At 44.5% G+C, this 22,538-nt stretch overlaps 1 protein-coding gene across 1 annotated transcript in view; it reads right to left on the minus strand.

Moving 5' to 3' along the window:
• The window catches only part of GRXCR1 (glutaredoxin and cysteine rich domain containing 1), a 56,806-nt gene that overhangs the window by 1,648 nt on the left and 32,620 nt on the right, over positions 1 to 22,538 (minus strand). Inside the window, exons 2-3 of the mRNA XM_054383296.1 lie at positions 14,400 to 14,639; positions 2,374 to 2,439 (exon numbers count right to left, since the gene is read on the minus strand). Coding sequence (XP_054239271.1) covers positions 2,374 to 2,439; positions 14,400 to 14,639 — 306 coding nt within the window. The remainder of the gene's footprint in view (positions 1 to 2,373; positions 2,440 to 14,399; positions 14,640 to 22,538) is intronic.

The following is a 22,538-nucleotide window of genomic DNA, read 5'->3' on the forward strand; positions in this document are numbered from 1 at the left end:
GTCAGAGAGGCTCACTTGCAGATCCATCAGTCACATTATACCCCAGTAGCCTGTGTTTATACTTGCCCAAATAGCTAAAGGAGAGCTTGCATGCATCACTCTGATGTAGTCTAGGTCTAGATCAGTTCTGGGAGGTGTTGCAATAGATTGGATCTAAACTCCAGGCAGCTGATGCTGGTACTGTTGTTTCTACATTCTGTGTTAAGAGATGGACTTTTAGCATTTGCATGCTCCTGCTGAACATGTTCTGGTTACAGTTAGAGTTGATCATATCAAAAAAGCAATTCATAGCTTCTGACAAGTAGTGCTTGAGGAAATGAGTGGCTTAGTCAGATATAAGGTTGTGGAATTCTGAAGCTTTAAGCATAAAGATCATCAATATTCAGCAGTTATACCTGGAGAAAATTGCTGTAAGCAAGGTTTGGGGTCCCTAAATTACCTTAATTCCCAAGCACAACAATACTTCCACGCAATTTTGTATTGGATTAAAGACAATGGAGAACACAAGAAGAGATTTCAATGACATTTTAAAGTTTCACTATTTTGTTTCATGATTGCCTTAAGTTCTACATCAAAGCTGCACCACCCTGGGTACTTACCACAGCACTGTTGAGTAAACACTTTGCAGATTTATTTACAAAGAAAGGACAAAAAAAGAAAATACCATCCAATTCCTGCTAGAGTTAGTCTGAGGAATTATGCACCACTAAAGAAAAACCGTACAGAGGGTGTAGTCCTTCTTGTAGCTTCATGGAGCAAACTGGAGAGCTTTCTGCAAAGCCATTAATCATGGCACTCATCTATTGCCAGCTCAGATGAACATGCAAACCAGGCACTTTCCCTTTTTCTCCTGTACCTCATAAACTTGCCACTATTATTCACCAGGCAAACCAATACTACTGTCTTCCCCAAGGACATTGTTTGGAAATATTTAATGCAAAATTAGCATTTTTATTTTTATCTCAGGAGAGCTCAGATCTTCCACAATTTATGATGCTGGTTCACTTCATGGGAGATGATTGCAAATAGTCTCAAAAGTTGTAAGAGAACAATATTTTTTTTTAATTTTTACATTCATTATTGCTTGCTAGGCTTGTAAATAACTCCCTTTCCATGTAGTTAAGAGAATTAAAAAAATAAAATAAATCAAATAATAAAATGCAAAATTGTTTTAGCTCCTTTCCTTGGAAAATGGCCATTTCCTTCTAGAACAGAGGACATTTGTGTAACCACTTTTTGCATCTTCAGGAACAAAGAAACCTGACTGCACCTGGCATCTGCAGCAATCAGGGAGTAGAGATCATATTCAGTAATCAGTTATCAGTTTGCTGCACTCTGACAATTCTTTGTCTTATAGGTGAGTTTTCTGTCCCACCCCAATCCCCTCCAAAGTAGGATCTGGGGCTATTTAATGTCAAAGTAATGAAAAAGTTCAAACAGATGTATCAGCTAACCTTTTTCAGTCAGACATCAAGATTTGCATATGACATAACCATATCAGGGGGCTGGAGCACCTCCCCTATGGGGGCAGGCTACAAAAGTTGGGGTCATTCAGCCTGGAGAAAAGAAAGCTCCAGGGAGACCTTAGAGTGGCCTTCCAGTACATGAAGGGGGCCTACAGGAAGGCCAGGAAGGGACTTTTTACAAGGGCTTGTTGTGCAGAATGAGAGGGAATGGACTGGAGCTTGAGGAGGGTAGATTTGGACTGGATATTAGGCAGAAATTCTTTACAGTAAGGGTGGTGAGACTTCATAGATGTCCAGCCTTAGTTCTAGCCAGAATCATGGAATCATTTTGGTTGGAAAAGACCTTTAAGATAAGCAAGTCCAACCATTATCTCTCTCTACCAGGTCTGGTGCTCAACCATGTCCCTCAGCACCCCATCTTTGCATCTTTTAAACACCTCCAGGAATGGGGATTTAACCACCTCCATGAGGGAGCCTGGAGAATGCAGATGTTCAGGTTCCTAGCAGCACACAAGGAGGTGGCGCAGCATCCACACAAGAGGTCTGACTCCCCTAGGGAGTGGTGAAGGTTAAATACCAATAATTATGTCAGCAATTATAGAAAAAGTAAAATGATTTTCCTCTCCTGCTGTGGCAAAATGAAGAGAAAACAGAGATGGACATTTTGATTGATGTTATCACCATTCATGTTTCCTCAGGCTTAATGGGCTGTGATACTAGAATTTCATTCATTCATTCATTCATTCATTCATTCATTCATTCATTCATTCCCAGAGAAACACAGAGCAAAAAAGTTTGGGATTGACAGCTTCTACCAGAACTCAAGGAACTGGTTAAGAAATCAAATCTACTCAGTGACAAATATTCAATGTACACTCCTTCTGTTTATTTGCAGAAAGACAATTACCTCAATTTTGGTTAAGAGATCCTGCAGGTCCCCAGATTCATTCATTAGTAAAATTTTCTCAGCACCCTATTAGCAAGAAGAAGAAAAAAGGTCAACCAGGTCACCATGAAAAAAAAGAAAACAACAACAACAAAAGAGCAACCAGAGATGATTAGAAGATTTGGTCTTGAAAACTTAAACAGGCTGAATATATTTGACTCACAGAAAGTATCTTGGAATTAGGACAACCTTAGGAAAGCTGGAAGGAGAGGAGAAACTAATCACAGTTCTGATAGTAGAGCCTGAAGTTCATTACCAGGTATCACATCACATTGCCTTTTAGTGAAGGGTGACAAAATGAGAGGAGGAAATTGTATTCCAAGTGTCCTGCCAGCTGAGCATTGAATTAAAACATAATATGGCTAATACGTAATGCAAGGCCCAAAAAAAAAAAAAAAAGTAATGAAAATACTGTAACAACATTAAAGTTAGACACAACAATGAATAATAATGGGTTAGGTTGAGTACATTAAGCCTCTGAGGAGTTCTGTGATTTGAGGAGGTACTGAAGTGGTTTTTCCTTTTTTCCTCCTGAAAGTAAATGCTATGAGATCATGGAAGACAAAGTCAGTGTCCAAGATGATGTAAAAGTTCTTTTTCCTTCTTTTTCTAATTAGAGGGACACATTTGAATGCTTCACTTAGGTGACTAAATTCACCAAATAATAGTACCAAAAACCCAGTACCAAATACAGAAACTTCTAAATAGTGGATCACTAACAAAAATTGAGGAAACTAAGACACAGACAGAGGAAACTGCCCAGCCCTTACCCACTGCCAAGGGCGATTGGCCACATCTAGATCAGGTGGTGGGTTCATGCCATTGCACTTCCCCAGTTTGATGGTCTCTGCATGCCCACATGGTTAAATTTCATCTTTGGATTTGCTTCCAGCATGAGCTGGGAGTACCAGTGAGGTGCTGGTATGCAACTGTGGCCTGGTGAGATGCTGGTACACGGCTGAGATGTCACAGGATTATAGAATCATGGAAACATCGAATTGTTTTGCTTGAAAAAGACCTCTATGCTCATTGAGTACCACCATCAACCTACCACCACCATAGTCATTGAACCATGTCCCAAACTGCCATGTCTACACTCTTTGTGAACACCTCCAGGGATGGTGACCCCCCCACTGCCCTGGGCAATCTATTCCAATGCCTGACCAGTCTTTCAGTAATGAAAATATTCCTAATGTCGGCTCACAGCTGAGGCATGGTGGGATGCTGGTACAAAACTGAGGTGTGGTGGGACACTGGTACAAAGCTGAGATGTGATGGGATGCTTATAGAAAGCTGAGGTGTGGTGGGATGCTGACACAAAGCAGAGGTGTGGTGGGATGCTGGTACAAAGCTGAGGTGCAGTGGGATGCTGGTACAAAGCTGAGGTGTGATGGGATGCTGGTAGAAAGCTGAGGTGTGATGGGATGCTGGTAGAAAGCTGAGGTGTGGTGGGATGCTGGTACAAAGCTGAGGTGTGGTGGGATGCTGGTACAAAGCTGAGGTGTGATGGGATGCTGGTAGAAAGCTGAGGTGTGGTGGGATGCTGGTACAAAGCTGAGGTGTGGTGGGATGCTGGTACAAAGCTGAGGTGTGGTGGGATGCTGGTACAAAGCTGAGGTGTGGTGGGATGCTGGTACAAAGCTGAGGTGCAGTGGGATGCTGGTACAAAGCTGAGGTGTGATGGGATGCTGGTACAAAGCTGAGGTGTGGTGGGATGCTGGTACAAAGCAGAGGTGTGGTGGGATGCTGGTACAAAGCTGAGGTGTGAGGGGATGCTGGTACAAAGCTGAGGTGTGGTGGGATGCTGGTACAAAGCTGAGGTGTGAGGGGATGCTGGTACAAAGCTGAGGTGTGGTGGGATGCTGGTACAAAGCTGAGGTGTGGTGGGATGCTGGTACAAAGCTGAGGTGTGGTGGGATGCTGGTACAAAGCTGAGGTGTGGTGGGATGCTGGTACAAAGCTGAGGTGTGATGGGATGCTGGTACAAAGCTGAGGTGTGGTGGGATGCTGGTACAAAGCTGAGGTGTGGTGGGATGCTGGTACAAAGCAGAGGTGTGGTGGGATGCTGGTACAATGCTGAGGTGTGGTGGGATGCTGGTACAAAGCTGAGGTGTGGTGGGATGCTGATACAAAGCAGAGGTGTGGTGGGATGCTGGTACAAAGCTGAGGTGTGGTGGGATGCTGGTACAAAGCTGAGGTGTGGTGGGATGCTGGTACAAAGCTGAGGTGTGGGATGCTGGTACAAGCTGAGGTGTGATGGATGCTGGTACAAAGCTGAGGTGTGGTGGGATGCTGGTACAAAGCTGAGGTGTGATGGGATGCTGGTACAAAGCAGAGGTGTGGTGGGATGCTGGTACAATGCTGAGGTGTGGTGGGATGCTGGTACAAAGCTGAGGTGTGGTGGGATGCTGGTACAAAGCAGAGGTGTGGTGGGATGCTGGTACAAAGCTGAGGTGTGGTGGGATGCTGGTACAAAGCTGAGGTGTGGGATGCTGGCACACAGCTGAGGTGCAGTGAGATGCTGATACAAAGCAGAGGTGCAGTGGCATGCTGATACAAAGCAGAGGTGTGGTGGGATGCTGATACAAAGCAGAGGTGTGGTGGGATGCTGATACAAAGCAGAGGTGTGGTGGGATGCTGATACAAAGCTGAGGTGTGGTGGGATGCTGGTACAAAGCTGAGGTGTGGTGGGATGCTGATACAAAGCTGAGGTGTGGTGGGATGCTGGTACAAAGCTGAGGTGTGGTGGGATGCTGGTACAAAGCAGAGGTGTGGTGGGATGCTGATACAAAGCTGAGGTGTGATGGGATGCTGATACAAAGCTGAGGTGTGGTGGGATGCTGATACAAAGCAGAGGTGTGGTGGGATGCTGGTACAATGCTGAGGTGTGGTGGGATGCTGATACAAAGCAGAGGTGTGGTGGGATGCTGATACAAAGCAGAGGTGTGGTGGGATGCTGATACAAAGCAGAGGTGTGGTGGGATGCTGATACAAAGCTGAGGTGTGGTGGGATGCTGATACAAAGCAGAGGTGTGGTGGGATGCTGGTACAAAGCTGAGGTGTGGTGGGATGCTGATACAAAGCAGAGGTGTGGTGGGATGCTGGTACAAAGCTGAGGTGTGGTGGGATGCTGGTACAAAGCTGAGGTGTGGTGGGATGCTGGTACAAAGCTAAGGTGTGGTGGGATGCTGGTACAAAGCTGAGGTGTGGGATGCTGGCACTCAGCTGCGGTGCAGTGGGATGCTGGCATGCTGCTCAGATGAGCCATCACTTTGATCTGCCCACAATCAGCCAAAGGGACTTTCAACCCCAGTCCCCCACCAGCACCACTCTCCTTGTTACGGGGAAGAGGTATAGGAAATGCTGTTAGGGAGCACAGGCACCACCTATGAGTCACTAATGTATATCTTAGTGTCCAACCACTCACAGTGCTTTGCTGGAAACAAGGCTACAAGTGTGTAGGCAAAAAGACAACTAAGGGCCATCCAACATCAACCAGGATTTTGCATGATAAACTACTACAGTTAATTTCCCTGGAGAAAGCTTTTTTTGCTCCAACTTTGTATGTGATGATGACTTGTGAAATTCTTCACAATGAGTGTAGTGAAATACTGCAACAGGTTGCCCAGAGAGGTGGGGTAGGTCCCAATCCAAGAGACATTCAAGGTGAGGCTTGACAGGGCCCTGAGCAACCTGATCTAGCTAAAGACATCCCCACTCACTGCAGGGTGGTTGGACTAGTTGGCCTTTGGGGTTGCTTTCCATCCTGATGCATTCTATGATTTTTATCTCAGCTAAAAAGCAAACTATGAAGGTTTAAGTGACTGTGAGTGCCATTTCTTCAGTGAATGCTACTCTCACAGTGCTACCATTTCAAAGAGATTTTTTTTTAATAAAAAGAAGTAACTAGAAGGTAATTGGTTGTGGTTAATTAGTCACAGAGGATGACAGAGACTCAGATCAGCCTGCCTTGCTTGTGCTGACTCTTCTATTGAAACCTGTTAGAGATCATAGAATGTGCTGGCTGGGAAAGGCCTCTAGAGATGGGCACATATAGATGGAGGGCACAATGTGTGGCATCTTCAACACACACATTAATGTTTCCCTTTCAGCCTCTTTCACAATTGCCCTCTAATCTTTCTGCTTTCACACAGAAGGGGCAACAGGAGCCACTGACACAACAGAGCAAGTCAGTTAAGACAGGGCACTGAGTATCAGCTCTGGGCATAAATACACTGCAGCAGCTCAGGACCAAGCTGGCACTGCCTGTCTGGTGCAGAGACATTAAGGAACTGCAGCTTTATTGGTGGTGTTGCAACACTGCAAACTCCCTGAGCTAGATAAGCCCCAATTTGTTTAGGAGAAGATCTGTACAGCAGCAGCTGGCAAAAGGATTCCTGTGATTTGTGTTCCATGATGCAGTGATGCTGTGTGATAATGCTGACTGCCTTTTACAGCAGTGTAATTAAAAGTCTGACAGGTTTCCCATTATATAGATTCATATATTGGAGGATTTATATTTCAGATGACATTCAGTCAGCCAGCTGTGTTATTTTCAAAGTGGAAAGCCTCATCAGTATGCTTTTAAAATCCAAGCTCCCAATGTCCAAATGGCTATCAATGTGTTGAAGTGTTTCATCCTGTCTTCTCTGATTAATAGCTGCCTCAAGTGAAAGTGGAATAAAAGATACTTTGCAGAGGTTAACCTTCCCTTTGGATTAATGAATCTTAACACTCAGAGTCTGTAATTACTCGAGTAATTAAAGCTGCTGTTAAATAAGTCCAATAGCTGCTTTCTGACCAGAAAGTGCTGCCTGTCTTTCCTTGCTGGACTGTGCTCAGTGCACAACTACCCTCAAAGGGATGTGTAACACTAAACATTCTGTCCCTCCTAAAACTTACATAAGGAAGCACAGGGGACAGTGGCAATCATGTTTAGAGAAGCAGCAGGGAGAAGGGAGGTTTTCGTTTGGTTAACCAGTTAAATTTCAAGCCACCAGCTTATGAATCCTTTTTCTGCCCTCTTCAATCTCTCTCTGCTATGGTGGAGGAGCCCAGGAGCTGCCCTTCTTTTGGCAAAGAAATGCAACAAACTTGGCTACATCAGTCAACAAGTTTCTTAGACCACTTTTTGTCCTTCAAAGCGTTTTGCCAGTTCTCTTCTAAGAAGGGCCCAGACATTAACATTGTTAGTTCATGTGTTGTCCCACTAATTTCAGAACTAGGACAGATCCAAGGTGCACTAAGTTTCCTGCTGCCCCAGCTCTGCACTGTCACTAAACCAGTTGGTTGATCACCTGTTTTGGGTGTAAACCATTACCATTTTCAGGAGGTAATTCCTCCTCACACATAGATACATGGCTCTGCACCTGCTGATTTTGAGAAGGAGCCTCTCTTCCACATTCCTCCTTATATACAGCCAAAACTTGGCATGGCACTGCCACATTTGTCTTGGGGACACATTTGCTGCATGGATAAATTACATCTCTTATTTCCTTAAAACCAATTTTTTGCTAAGTCCAAAGGTGAGACTATTGCTGAGGCAGCAGAATGCACTCACACAAGTTAGCACTATTGCACCTGCTATGTTTCTTCACTGTGGCTCAGTGAGGGGACAAGCTGCATGTGTGAGTCTTTCCCCCAGAGCTCACATGATCTTCACCTTTCACAAGAAGGTGCCCCTTGGCAGCAGACATGCATGGAGTATGACTAAATGCTTGGAAATCCACCGTAAACTGAGAAAACTGACACTGCAGCATAGCACCAGCACCAGAGGTGATGGATTTCATCTGCAAAGAACTGAAAGACTGATGTGTAAAGAGCTACCAGGTTAATTGAGCCATGCTGTTTCTGATGTCTTAAGCTGCAAAGTGGAGGAAACAAGTGAGAAAATGCAGGGTGATATGATGCAATAATTGCATCATCATTCTACTGCCACTGAGCCACTCATTTCAACTCCATCACCTGAACATCAGGAGAATGTATTTGACAAAGCGTGGAAGCAACTGAGAGCTACTAAGCATAAAAACCCACTAGAAAGCAGCAAAAAGGAAGCTTAATTCATACATAACAAAAAAAAACCCCAAACCCCGAGTTACACAAGTATTTTCTACAAGTCAATTACAAAAATAACCTCAGCACTCTTGAGAAATAATCATAACCAATGGGTAAAAAAACCCAAACAAACAAAACAAAACTAAACAAAACTAAACTTAGTCTCATGCTGGGAAAAGTAAATGGGAAAACAGGTTCTTCAGGGAAAAAAATATAAATTCAGGTATTTGAAAAATATTCAAGTAGGGTTGTATGGCAAATGAATACTGGAATTCAATCACATAACTTGAAGAGAAAAATCAAATAAACGGATTTGTAAAATATCATGGGTTTAAGACCCACAGAGGTTCTTAGGTCCTCTAGAAGGACCAGATAGTCACAGTATCACAGTACATTAGAGGCTGGAAGGACTTCCAGAGATCATCAGATCCAACCCCCCTGCCAAAACAGGATCACTGAGGGTAGTCCACACAGGAATGCATCCAGGTGGGGTTTGAAAGTCTCCAGAGAAGGAGACTCCACAACCTCTCTGGGCAGCCTGTTCCAGTGCTCCATCACTCTCACTGTAAAGAAGTTTCTCCTCACATTGAAGTGAAATCTTCTAAGTTTGTGCTTTCAGATGTTGTTCTTTGTCTTATTAGTGCAAAGAGCCTGGCCCCCTCCATTTGATCCCATCCCTCACATATTTATGGGCATTGATGAGATCCCCTCTCAGTCTTCTCTTCTCCAGACTAAACAACCCAGGGAGGGAGCCCCAGTCCAGGGGATGGCCATGGGAAAATGTAATCTACGTTATTTCATTCCCATCAACCTGCATCCCCTTTATAAATGGACAGTTCTGTCTGTTCTGACTTTTTCTCCCTCTCTCCTGCTCCCAGTGCATTGGCCATTATCCCTTGTTTGGCATTCTGGGGGAGGCTTTTGGCCTGAAGCAGCCTGGCTAATTTTTGCTACACAATTTTGACAGGCTCACAGGAGTTTGGTCTGGTTGAGAGGAAGGTTTCTGGGAAGGTGTTGGGCTGGTGAGGTTTTGGTAAGCCCAGGTTGGAGAACTGAGCTGAGACAAAATATGAATTTGTGTATTTTGTGTTTTTTTTGTATTCATCTGTGAATAGTACTCCCATTTAATTTCCCAGTTCCAGCAGGAGCAGGGAGGGGATTGTCCCCTTGTACTCAGCTCTGGTGAGGCCACACCTTGAGTATTGTGTCCAGTTTTGGGCACCTCAGTACAAGAGAGATGTGGAGGTGCTGGAGGCAGCGCAGAGGAGGGCAAGGAAGCTGGGAAGGGCCTGGAGAATAAATCTGATGAAGAGCAACTGAAGGAGCTGGGGATGGTGAGTTTGGAAAAGAGGAGGCTGAGGGGAGACCTCATTGCTCTCTACAACTACCTGAAAAGACCTTGTGGAGAGGTTGGTGCTGGTCTCTTCTCACAGGTAATTAGTGATAGGACAAGAGGGAATGGCCTCAAGCTATGACTGGGTAGGTTTAGACTGGACATTAGGAAATTTTTTTCCCAGCAAGAGTGGTCATGGATTGGAATGTGCTGCCCAGGGAGATGGTTGAGTCACCAAGCCTGGATGTGTTTAAAGGTGGTTTGGATCTGGTGCTTGGGGATCTGGTTTAGGAGTGACCCTTGCAGAGTAGGGTTCTGGGTTGGACTTGGTGATCCTGAGGGTCTTTTCCAACCTGAATGTTTCTGTGATTCTGTGATTCCTTCCAATTCTGTGGAGCATTTTTATTTCACTCTTTTCAGGAGGGGTAAAATAGCTCTCTGTCCTCTCCACCCAAGACAAAAATTATTATACAGTGAGCTAGCACTGCAGCTAGATGATTCTATTTGCCTTTTATTTTTTTCTGTGCACCCCTTTTCCAGGAGGGTGGATTGCATAACATAAACCCCTAACAATCCACAGTGCCTTTGTAAGAAGAGTGACTGAATGCCCCAATTCTTTTTCTAGTTTCTTGAAAGCATTTTTTTTTTTCCCTTATTCTGCTTTGGCATCCCAGCAGATGGCATAATTCCATTTCAAATGGAGACAGCCTCAGGTGAGAAGAAGGGATTGGATCAGCTGGCAGCAAGCACGCTGCAGCAGGAACCTGCAATTTCCTGACAGACAGATATTTAGACAGCATGTGTCAAGAAATAGTGATTCAATCCTGAAATAAATGGGAAGATTAAAAAGCCTGCTGTACTGCAGGACTCCAGGACTTTGCTTGACAAGGGCTAAATATGATTTTTTTTCTACTGCTTCTACCCAAGCTGGGGGGTTGTTTCATTCCCCCTGTGCAGGCAGTGATAAATTCCACAGTGCTGTGAGGATTTATACACAGCCTGCAGAATTCCAACAACCTTGTCCATGCTTCTGCACAGCTTGGATACTGTGTACTCTAATAGATGCATATAGGTGGTGTTCTGGTGCTTCTGTTACGTTTATCTCTATGAAAACAATCTTGTCCCCTTTCAAAACTGTTTGTATTTTAATTAGGGGTTGGTTTGGGGGCTGGTTTTTTTTATCCTTATGACTCGTTGAAAGGTGCATGGCTCAAGACAGGTTCTCCTTTGTATTGCTACATGCCAGCTCCTTCAGGAAGGGATTTGCCTGAAGGTAAGTATTCAAAATTACAAAAAGAAAGACAGAGAGAAAAAATATTGAACGATTAATTTACTGGCTCACCAGGCTCCTGAATTTCAGTGTTGCATTTGCGTATCAGCAGATAATTATCATGAAAGGCATTATAAAACTGCCCACTGTTACCAATGAGACTAAATTCTTTAATTAGCTCATGACTGCATTATAAAGAAACATGAGCCCAGCATAGGTTCCAGCCAACTTACTGCCTTTAGAGCCACTGATGCATTGTCTTCTTCAGAGGCCACCACCAGGCACTGGGGGTGAACACTTCTCAATATGCAAAGTGCCTCCCTCCTTATTTCTCTTCTTAAATGAATGAATGCCAACCTCTCTTATGAAGCCATATGAAGGCCAAGAAATAAAAATCACCATGAAATAATGGGGTTTGCCACCTTTACCAAGCAGAATGTGTGGACACAGATCCCTTGCCAGTGTGGGTGACAGGTTTATCCTGGAGCTCCCTTTTCCCATTGCCTTGCAGCTCCATGGTTCCTGTTGGCATCCACAGTGGGCTGCCTGTATTAGCTCTGCTCACACTGAACCTCCCATCCTGGCTCCTCTCAGTTTAATTAAAAATTATGATCAAAAGAATAAAGAAACCCCCTCAAGTCTGATTTCTTCTATTTTTTTTAGCAGATACTTTTTGTTTTCTTGAGTTAAACAATGTGAATGCAGTAATAAATGTCGGTAGTCCAAAGCACCAAATTCTTTCCTCATTATTTAGCTACAGGAGGTAAAATCTGCTGAGCACTTGTTATCAGGTAGTTGGACAGCTAGGTTTGTCTCTCCCACAGACAGCTAGCTCCCCAATTCACTTCCCTTCTTTTTTATACCTTTCCAAAGCACCCCAAACAATACTTAAATAGTTTTAATGAGATTATATTGCCTGTTACACTCTTACTCCCCTGTTAAAAGTCAAGTTTCCCATGGTCTTCCAGAAAAGAAGTAAAAGGAGGAAAAAAAGCAGCAGTGCATTGATGGGCCATCCATCACACTAAAATGACTGCAACCAGGCTGCACCTACAGACCAGCAAATAATTTATTCAGTCCATTTCAGCACTGTAACTGAATTCTTTTGACAAATTGATCATACAAGGGCTGAGATTTTCTTGGAGTCAGTCCACAACTCACTACTTTTACTTTTAACATGATAATTAAATGAGCAAATCTTAGCCTGAATCCTGTTGAATTTTAAGCTGCTTTTGAACCAAGCAGCTCCCAGCTGGCTGGAGGACTCTTGAACTCAGGTTTCTTATCAAAGCATCCTCTGCAAGGAGGTAAAAATCACTGCTAATATTCTGCATGCAGGTGGCTGTGCAGCAATTGCAGAGGTCTGTTGAGTCCTGTGCCAGCAAAGGCATTTGTTACAGCACTTGGGGAAACCTGCCTCATGCAGAGCACATGGAGAGCTGGGGAGAGGGCAGGGAGAAAGGAGATTGAAGTGTTTATTCAGGCCCAATATCAATTATGCCTGGCTGTTTATTACATTTCACTTCGTTACTTAAATCTTTCACCTGCCTCATGCAGAGCACATGGAGAGCTGGGGAGAGGGCAGGAAGCAAGGAGATTATTCAGGCCCAATATCAATTATGCCTGAGTGTTTATTACATTTCATTTTGGTACTTAAATCTTTTGTGAAAATGAAAGTGTTAAACAATAGAAACACAACCACCCCACTGTGCTTAAAAATAGTTTGCCTTCACAAATCACAGCCTTGCTGGTGGTGCTAATTGCTAGTTCTTTATTGCTGGAGACAATTACCTTCTCTGAGCTCTCAAGCTGTTTTCTTTCTGTCACTTCCCAGAATCTTTTCCTTTTCAACTCTGATCTTTTTTTTTCTTTTTTTTTTTTTTTCCACTTTCTGGTAAAATACATTACAAAAGTACAAGCTGACCTGAATGAAACGGTGACTCCAAATATCAGCAGGATTTTATATCCAGAGTACCAGAATACAAATCTGGATTATAGATTTCCATTTGAAGTTAATGTCTTGCAACAGGACAGGGTTGGGCTGTTTTGTCTCTATCTCCTACTGTAGGCTTTTCTAAAATTGATCTATTCTGTACCTAAAACAACATTCAGTTGATTTCAGATACAGACAACATCTATACAATTCAATGCATGTTTAAGGTTTGACCCCCTAAACTGTTACTTTCATATTCAGCACAGCTAATTCTTCACCATGAGGGTGGTGAGACACTGGAACAGGTTGCCCAGGGAGACACTGGAAGTCCCAACCCTGGAGGTTTTTAAGGCCAGGCTGGATGTGGCTCAGAGCAACCTCATCTAGTATGAAGTGCCCCTGCCCATGACAGGGAAGTGGGAGCTAGATGATCCTTGAGGTCCCTTCCAGCCCTTACAATTCTATGATTCTATTATTCTATGACTACAAACAAGCATCATGCTTTTTCTTTTTCCCTTGTGTTTACTAGGTAAGCAGGAGGAATCAAGAACTACTATGAGATGTAAACATTTGCAAGACCTAAATAATCAGCACAGATGCACATTTGCTGTAACCTCTGGAAATCTTCTCACAAACATTCTGTTAGCTGGCAACAATTTAAACAACTCCATTACTGTGAACTGATTTTGCTTCTTAACAATTTATCTTTCTCAGTTTCTAGCTTGTTTAACATAGATTCTATCCAGGGCAGGCTGCTTTTGCTTTGTAGGTGGTCTGAAACAGGCTCTGTGAGATCACTTATGGAAAGCTTTAACCCTCTTCACTTTCAGTGGAGTTTTAAGAAACTAGTCATAGACTTTAGGAGTTTTTTTTTCCTGATTCAGACTTCCAAACAGGTTCTACATGTGACTTGGAGCAGTTTACTTTCAAAACGTTGTGAGGAGTTGGAAGAGGATGATCCTTGAGGTCCCTTCCAACCCTGGCAGTTCTATGATAATACTAAATGAGAGGTTTATGCCATGTGTGTTCCTCTTCCCTGGTCAATGATACATACAGGTTCCCATGAAGGAAAAAAGAAAAAAAATCCACATTTCTCTAGATATTCATGGTTTCAGCTATGCAGATAAGCTATTTTTTAAGAAGCAGTATAGCTTAGATTGTATTCCTGCCTTTATTCCCCTCCTGATATTCTCTTCCCAGTTATCTTCTGCGTCTTCAGATCAAACCTATCAGTGTGGATCTGTGCAGCACGTACCACACACAAAGGGGATCTCTGTCTTTGTTCCCATCATTCCAGCATTGCAAGCAATTTTCTAAAAAGCCTCTTTCTCATTCCTCAATATTTTCATCTGTTCCTTTAGACTGCAGAACAAAACACAGGCTCATGCTTTACTTACCCCAAGATAATGGCCATCAATAAACACAACAGGGAGTGAGGGCACTTCACAGACCCTCCTGCATCTTTCATCTAGTTCTTTTCCATAATCACTGTTCAGAGCAATGTTTTTTTCTTCAAACTTAACTCTGTGGTTTTGAAAGATCTTTCTAACCAGTTCACACCTCTCGAATGTGTTTCTCACCACACGAAGGCTGGTAGTATAAATTACTATGCGGCCAAACTCTGGCACTGTTGATACCTGTGGGGGGGAAGAAAAAAAAAAATCAGTTCCCATTACATTAAGTAAGGTATTAATAGCTTCCAAATAGAGTGTAATTTAATTTCAAATATTATTTAAGAAAAAAAATAATAAAAAAACTAATCCAACATTCTACTCTTTTTCAAATGTAAAGATGGAAAGGGAGGAATTCAGTTCGTGCAGTCACCAACTTCAGGCAATTAAAGCTAAGTAAGATGCAGCTTCAGCTTTTTTTGGAAAGTTTTAGAGATGGTGAGTCAAGTTAACATTTTCAAGACAAGAGATGTATTTTAGATCCTGGTGGACTTCCAAATGTGGATAAGTCATCAGTGTTTTGTTGATGTCTGGTTCTGTTATAACAGTGACTCACATCTGCAGAAACAGAGTCTGGTAGTACCCAGACTAAAACTAATGTTGATAGCTCAGGTGTTGTTGACCACCTCCTTTAAGCAAGGACAGGAGTCTAAGGTAAGCATCACATCCTTAAACCAGCACTAGCTTAAAATACTTTAGGTCCCTCCAAGCTGAACTAGATTGTGACTGCACAGTGGGCAGACATGGAGCACAGTGGTGATGGAACACTGCAACAGGCTGCCCAGGGGTGTTGGGGTCTCCATCTCTGGAGGTATTCAAAACCCACCTGGATGTGTTCCTGTGTGATCTGCTCTAGGTGATCCTGCTCTGGCATGGGGGTTGGACTGGGTGATCTCTCAAGGTCCCTTCCAACCCCATTCTGTGATTCTGTGAGCCCTAATTTTTAGTGTGGACTCACGTAAAATTGACATCAAACCAACAACTAAACCACTGTGTATTTAGTGTCCAATTCAAAGCTCACTGCAGCCAGAGGACGCAGTTTCCTTGGCTGTAAAAGGTCTCCTAGTGCAATTCAGACTTCACTTTTTAACTCACTTCTTCATATCACTCCACCTGTGGAAAATTTCCTAGACATCAGCCTGAAACTGCCACATCTGCCTAGAAAGATGCTTACAAGGTTCAACGTGTGGCACAGGGCTCTCCAGGAAAACACTTGCACTTCACAGATCACTTAGAAATCACTGAAGTATGATTCCAAACATATGTGATGTAACTCTTTTCCCACCTCCCCTTCTGGGAAGGAAGCATGCTATGAAAGGTCAGCATTTATTTCTCTTTGGATGGATGTCAGAAATTCAATTTTAAGAACAACTGTTATAAAGAGTGGGGTACTTTTCTCCCACCTGTTTTCTAGGCTGAAAAATCTGTTATGCTGCTACTGCAGCATTGACTCTTCTCCAGCATATTGTTCACACATTCCTGTGTGAGCAAGAGAAAGGATTAGCTTGTCCTCTACTTAAAAGCCAAGTACTCTTCATGAACACTGCTAAGTGTTTTAGGAACCAAACCACACATAGCTGCCAGGAGGCTAAGGAGAGATCTTATTGCTCTCCACAACTACTTGAAAGGAGGTTGTAGTGAGGCAGGTGGTGGTCTCTTCCCCCGACTAACTGGTGATAGGCTAAGAGGAAATGGCCTTAAGATGTGCCAGGGGAGGTTTAGATTGGACATTAGGAAAAATTTCTTTACTAACAGGGTTGTCAAGCATTGGAACAGGCTGCCCAGAGAGGGGTGGTCACCATCCCTGGAGGTGTTCAGGAAGCACATAGATGTGGCACTTCAGGATATGGTTTAGTGGTAGTGGTGTCTGGGTTATGGTTGGACTCTACCTTAAAAGCCTCTCTCAACCTCAATGATTTATAATTCTAGGAGCTCATCCTTTTCAGAAATAACCAAAAGGAGTCCTTAAAATACTCCTTGAAAAGATAACGTCATATGTTCTTTGTTTCCTCCTCTACAGAGAGAAAATGCATTTTGAAGTGCAAACCCACTGAACAGGCTGGAAATTCTTGTTCCTTCACAGCTCTAATCTCTAATGCTGCTTGTTCCCAGACACCAGAGGCTGGCAGCATAGATACAGACAGTCATTATCTAGCAAAGCATCAGGGCTGTGGTGTCCCTACAGCATACAAATAAGCAGTTGAAGAGGCGGAAAAATGGAAAGTTGTAAAGTGATCTGGAAAGCTATCAAGTGGAAGGTGTGCATGCAGAGTCCTTTTTATGCCTGTTCCTTTATTTTTCCCTGTTGTGCCAGGGAAGCAATACCCATGTTTGCCCTGCAAAGCAGTATCAAGGGCATTGACTATACAATTATGCAGGGACATTTTAGTAAACAGGTTGCTTTTTCACAGAACTTGTCCTTGCAGGATTTTATCACACCAAGAAAAATCTTTCCTGTCATCTTCCTGGAAATACAAAATGGTAATTGAATATAAGAATCAAGGCAGAGAGGTTTCCAGGGTTTTTCTTAATGAGAATCTATTGCAATACTTATTTTGCTATCCAGCTCAGGCAGCAAATTCAGGTAGCTACAGCCTGTGATATTCACTGACTAGAATATACCCTTGAAGTAAATCTGCAGAATAATATTTGAATATTGTGGGTTTCTTTCCTAGATTAGAACTGTAGGAAAGGGAAAGAAAGAGAGAGAGAGAAAGAGAAAGAGAAAGAGAAAGAGAAAGAGAAAGAGAAAGAGAAAGAGAAAGAGAAAGAGGGAAAGAGAAAGAGAAAGAGAAAGAGAAAGAGAAAGAGAAAGAGAAAGAGAAAGAGAAAGAGAAAGAGAAAGAGAAAGAGAAAGAGAAAGAGAAAGAGAAAGAGAAAGAGAAAGAGAAAGAGAAAGAGAAAGAGAAAGAGAAAGAGAGAGAAAGAGAGAGAAAGAGAGAGAAAGGAAGGGAGGGAGGGAGGAAGGAAGGAAGGAAGGAAGGAAGGAAGGAAGGAAGGAAGGAAGGAAGGAAGGGAAGGAAGGAAAGGAAGGAAGGAAGGAAGGAAGGAAGGCAGGAAGAAGGAAGGAAGGACGGGAAGGAAGGAAGGAACGGACAGGAAGGAAGGAAGGAAGGGGAAGGAAGGGAAGGAAGGAAGGAAGGAAGGAAGTGGACGGAAGGGAGGCCGGACGGCCAGGCACGGCCGGCAGGCCGACGGACGGAAGGCCTGGCGGCGTCAGGCCTGGCCGGCCGGTCCTGCCTGCCGGCGTCCTCCGGCTGCCGTCCTGCCTGCCGTCCTGTCTGTCTTCCGTTCTGCCGGCCCTCGCTCCCGTCCCTCCCGCCCTCCCTCCCTCCCGCCCTCCCGCCCTGCCCGCCCTCCCTCCCGCCCGCCCCCCCCCCGCCCCCCGCCCCCCCCCCCCCCCCCCCCCCGCCCCCGCCCCCCCCCCCCCCCCCCCGCCCCCCCCCCCCGCCCCCCCCCCGCCCCCCCCCCCCCCCCCCCCCCCGCCCCCCCCCCCCCGCCCCCCCCCCCCCCCCCCCCGCCCCCCCCCCCCCCCCCGCCCCCCCCCCCCCCCCCCCCCCCCGCCCCCCGCCCCCCCCCCCCCCCCCCCCGCCCCCCCCCCCCCCCCCGCCCCCCCCCCCCCCCCCCCCCCGCCCCCCCCCCCCCCCCCCCCCCCCCGCCCCCCCCCCCCCCCCCCCCCGCCCCCCCCCCCGCCCCCCCCCCCCCCCCCCCCGCCCCCCCCCCCCCCGCCCCCCCCCCCCGCCCCCCCCCCCCCCCCCCCGCCCCCCCCGCCCCCCCCCCCCCGCCCCCCCCCGCCCCCCCCCCCCCCCCCCCCCCCCGCCCCCCCCCCCCCCCCCCCCCCCCCCCCTCCCGCCCTCCCTCCCTCCCCTCCCTCGCCCTCCCTACCCTCCCACCCCTCCCCCTCCCTCCCCTCCCTCCCCCCCTCCCGCCCTCCCTCCCTCCCTCCCTCCCGCCCTCCCTCCCTCCCTCCCTCCCTCCCTCCCTCCCTCCCGCCCTCCCTCCCTCCCTCCCTCCCGCCCTCCCGCCCTCCCTCCCGCCTCCCTCCCTCCCCTCGCTCTCCCGATCTCCCTCCCTCTGCCCACCCTCCCTCCCCCTCTCTCCCTCCCTCGCCCTCCCTCCCTCCCTCTCCCTCCCTCCCTCCCTCCCCCCCCACCCAGCCCCTCCCACCCCCCCACAACCACTCCCTCCCAAGTACGCCCCCCGCCCAAAACCCCAAAGCAATCAACCCCCACACCCAAAGCCACCCCACCACACACTCCATGAGCCCAAAAACGCAGCCGGCCACGCAGACAGGTACATCATATGCATTACATGGGCCATGACCACAACTTTACTCTGGCTGTGGAATGTGGGCAGATGGAAAAAAACCAAAAACCATTTGGAACAATTTACATCGAACACTGTCTGACGCTTCCTGTGAGTGGGATTCTCACTGAAACCTGAAGCTGATGGAAATCATTCGGCCTGAGGTGGCAGCTTTTGTGTCAGATCCAGGAATCCCCATGCACATGGGCCAAGAGTGTGCTTCAGAGAAAGTGTGCATGGAGAAAGACTGCCAAGGAAGGGATTTAAGGTTTCAGAGGGAAGTGAATGCTACCAGCTCCCCAAGGGTCCAAAGGCAATAGCAGAAGACCTTATTGTGGCCTTCCAATATCTGAAGGGGGCTACAAGAAATCTGGTGAAGGACTTTTTAGGGTGTCAGGCAGTGATAGACTAGGGGGAATGGATCCAAGCTAGAGGAGGGGTGATTAAGATTAGACACCAGGAAGAAGTTCTTCACCATGAGGGTGGTGAGACACTGGAGCAGGCTGCCCAGGGAGGTGGTGGAAGCCTCATCCCTGGAGGTTTTTGCAGCCAGGCTGGATGTGGCTCTGAGCAGCCTGATACAGTGTGAGGTGTCCCTGCCCAAGGCAGGGGGGCTGGAACTAGGTGATCCTTGAGGTCCCTTCCAACCCTGACAATGCTGTGATTCTATTACATCTACCTGAAGAGCTTCTGTTTTGTTTAGGAGTGCCAAGTAGGCAGCAACAGCAGTAGCATGACCTGCATCACTTCAAGGCACAGGCTCCACTCTCATTGCTGTAGAAAGAGCTGCCCATTTTCTTCAATTTAGAGAGGAAAAGTAATGGTTGCACCAGTTCAATCCTATTCATGGTTGAACACAAGCAAACCAAAAGATCTTTCTTATTTTGCTCCTGATTCAGTCTTTTCCCAGACTTCTCTACCAGGTGGATGAGGGCTTTTGCAAATGAGTTTGTAACACTCTGGTGAGCAACTGGGTGAAACTTATCCCTCTGCCATCCCATGGGCATCCATCTGATGTGGCTGCAACCAATGTAATCATTAACTGAGCAAGCCTTCTGCAAACAGCATGAGAAATATCACTCCATGAGGATAAGCATCAAGAGAGACCACTGAACAGAGGAAGAAATTGCTAATGAAGAGGAGGAGATGTAATAGAGCAAGTGGGTGATCAACAAAACAAAGGGATGCAGGAGACTGAAAAAAAAAAGGGGCTGAAAAGACAGAACTAATAATAATAATAAAAAAAGATAATAAATCAGAACCTGAAATTTCAGGATGCCACCAAAGAAAGAGTAGTACAAATTAAACAAATTAAAATCATGAAAAATATGACCAAAAAAAAGGCAGGCAAACAAAACAAAGTAAATGATAAAAGAGAGAAAAAAGCCACTGAAATATGACATCCTGTTTTGGGGGTTTGTTTGTTTGTTTGTTTAAATCCAGTGTAAATATCCAACAACAAACATATTACAGAATATGTCACTCTCCAAATTGTTTCAGTATTTTGGGATGTTTAAAAAAAATCAACAACAACATTTGGGTATTATTTGAGCTGTAGAAATATGAAATATTAGGGAATCATACTCCTAAAACATATGTTCAAGAATTTTCTTTTTCCCTATATAACAGCTGCCCTGACTATAACAACAGACTTCTCAGCAGCTCTGAAAATGTACTATAACAGTCAGGTGCTTCCATGGTGCTGCTGAAAGCCAGATAAATTATGTATCCCATAAAACTCCCATGGATGTCTCTGGGTACAGATTTTCCCCACTGTATCTTGTCTTCTGGATCCAGCTGCAGCTGGAGTAGCAGCAAAAAGAGTTCCTGTTTCTCTACTGATCCCACAGCTCCCCTGGGTCCTGAACAGTCCACCTAGTCTAAGCAGATATCACTCACACTCCTATTTGTGAGGAGAATTAATTATTGAAGGAGAAGAAGAAGAAGAAGATGAGGAAGAAGAAGTAAAAAGAAGAAAGAAGAAGATAAAAGACGAAGAGAGGAAGAAAAAAAGAAGAAATGAGAAGAAGAGGAAGAAAGAAGATGAAAGAAGAAGAAAGAAGAAGAAAGAAGAAAGAAGAAGAAAGAAGAAAGAAGAAAGAAGAAAGAAGAAAGAAGAGAAAGAAGAAAGAAGAAAGAAAGAAAGAAGAAAGAAGAAGAAAGAAAGAAAAGAGAAGAAAGAAGAAAGAAGAAAGAAGAAAGAAAAAGAAGAAAGAAGAAAGAAAAGAAGAAAGAAGAAAGAAGAAGAAGAAGAAGAAAGAAGAAAGAAGAAGAAGAAAGAGAAGAAAGAAGAAAGAAGAAGAAAGAAAAAGAAGAAAGAAGAAAAGAAAAGAAAGAAGAAAGAAGAAAAGAAAGAAGAGAAAGAAAAAGAAGAAAGAAAAGAAGAAAAGAAAGAAGAAAGAAGAAAGAAGAAAGAAAGAAGAAAGAAAAAGAAAGAAGAAAGAAAGAAAAGAAAGAAAGAAAGAGAAAGAAAAGAAAGAAAGAAAAGAAAGAAGAAAGAAAGAAGAAAAGAAAGAAGAAAGAAGAAAAGAAGAAAGAAGAAAAGAAGAAAGAAAGAAAGAAGAGAGAAGAAGAAAGAAGAAAGAAGAAAGAAGAAAGAAGAAAGAAGAAGAAAGAAGAAAGAAGAAAAGGAAGAAAAAAGAAGAAGAAAGGAGAAGAGGAAGAAAGAAGAAGAAAGAAGAACTAAGAAGAAAGAAGAAACAAAAAAGAAAAGAAAGAAGGACGAAGAAAGAAGAAAAAAGAAGAAAGAAGAGGAACGAAGAAAGAAAGAAGAAAGAAGAAAAGAAAGAACAAAGAAGAAGACAGAACAAAGAAGAAAGAACAAAGAAGAAGAAAGAAGAAAGAAAGAAGAAGGAAGAAGGAGGAAAAAGAAGAAGAGGAAGAAAGAAAAAGGAAGAAGAAGGAAGAAGAAGGAAGAAGAAAGAAGAAGAGGAAGAAGAGGAAGAAGAAGTAGTGATTTCTTCACCGTATTTGTCAGGAGTTGCTTTCCCAAGGCTATAGACTTTCCTGAATATCTTTTAGGACATTTTCATGTCTGCTTTGCTGGCTTTGAGCAGCCCTTTATCTTTGGACCAAACTCATAAAGTGGATATATTTTGCAGCACTGCTACAAGCTGGCCAAATTCAGAGCTGGGGAATTGGTCCAAGGCAATGATTTTCTACCTGTGGTGTAAATGTGTAAAATATTTGTGATGTAAGTATGCAAAATATTTGTGGTGTGAGGATGACCTTGGGGCATAAATTGACTGCTCATAAAACAGTGCTAACATTCTCTTTGTGAAAACCTTTTTATGTGACCACCTCTGCAAACAAGTAAACAGAGAAGCCCAGCAGTGAGAGGAAGACTCATGATGTAAACCTTCATTTTTACTTGGTTACAGCTGAAAACTAGAACAGTAACAGTACAAGAGTAGTCATGGGGCTGGTTTTGGTTTGGGTTTTATTTTTTTAATCTTCTCTATGGATAGAAGGCAAAAACATGTGGTTTACCTTCATTGGTGTGGAAAAAAACCAAACCAACAAAAAAAAAACCAAACACCAAACAAACAAACAACTAAAAGAACTTACATTCATATCTCTATATAATTTTTTTCAATAGTGGTGTCACCCAAAAATTTACACAGGATTCATTTAGAGTAGAAAGTAACAACTGCAAAGCACTCAACCCACCAAGCCAAGTCTATATTTTGCATTTTGTTTCGTATTCTAGCAAGAGCAGAGTATTTTTCTGCTGATATTGATGGGATGCTATAGTACTTTGGCCAAAACTGAAATGTTAAT

This window comes from Indicator indicator, chromosome 8 (assembly GCF_027791375.1).
Source record: "Indicator indicator isolate 239-I01 chromosome 8, UM_Iind_1.1, whole genome shotgun sequence".
NCBI lineage: Eukaryota > Metazoa > Chordata > Aves > Piciformes > Indicatoridae > Indicator > Indicator indicator.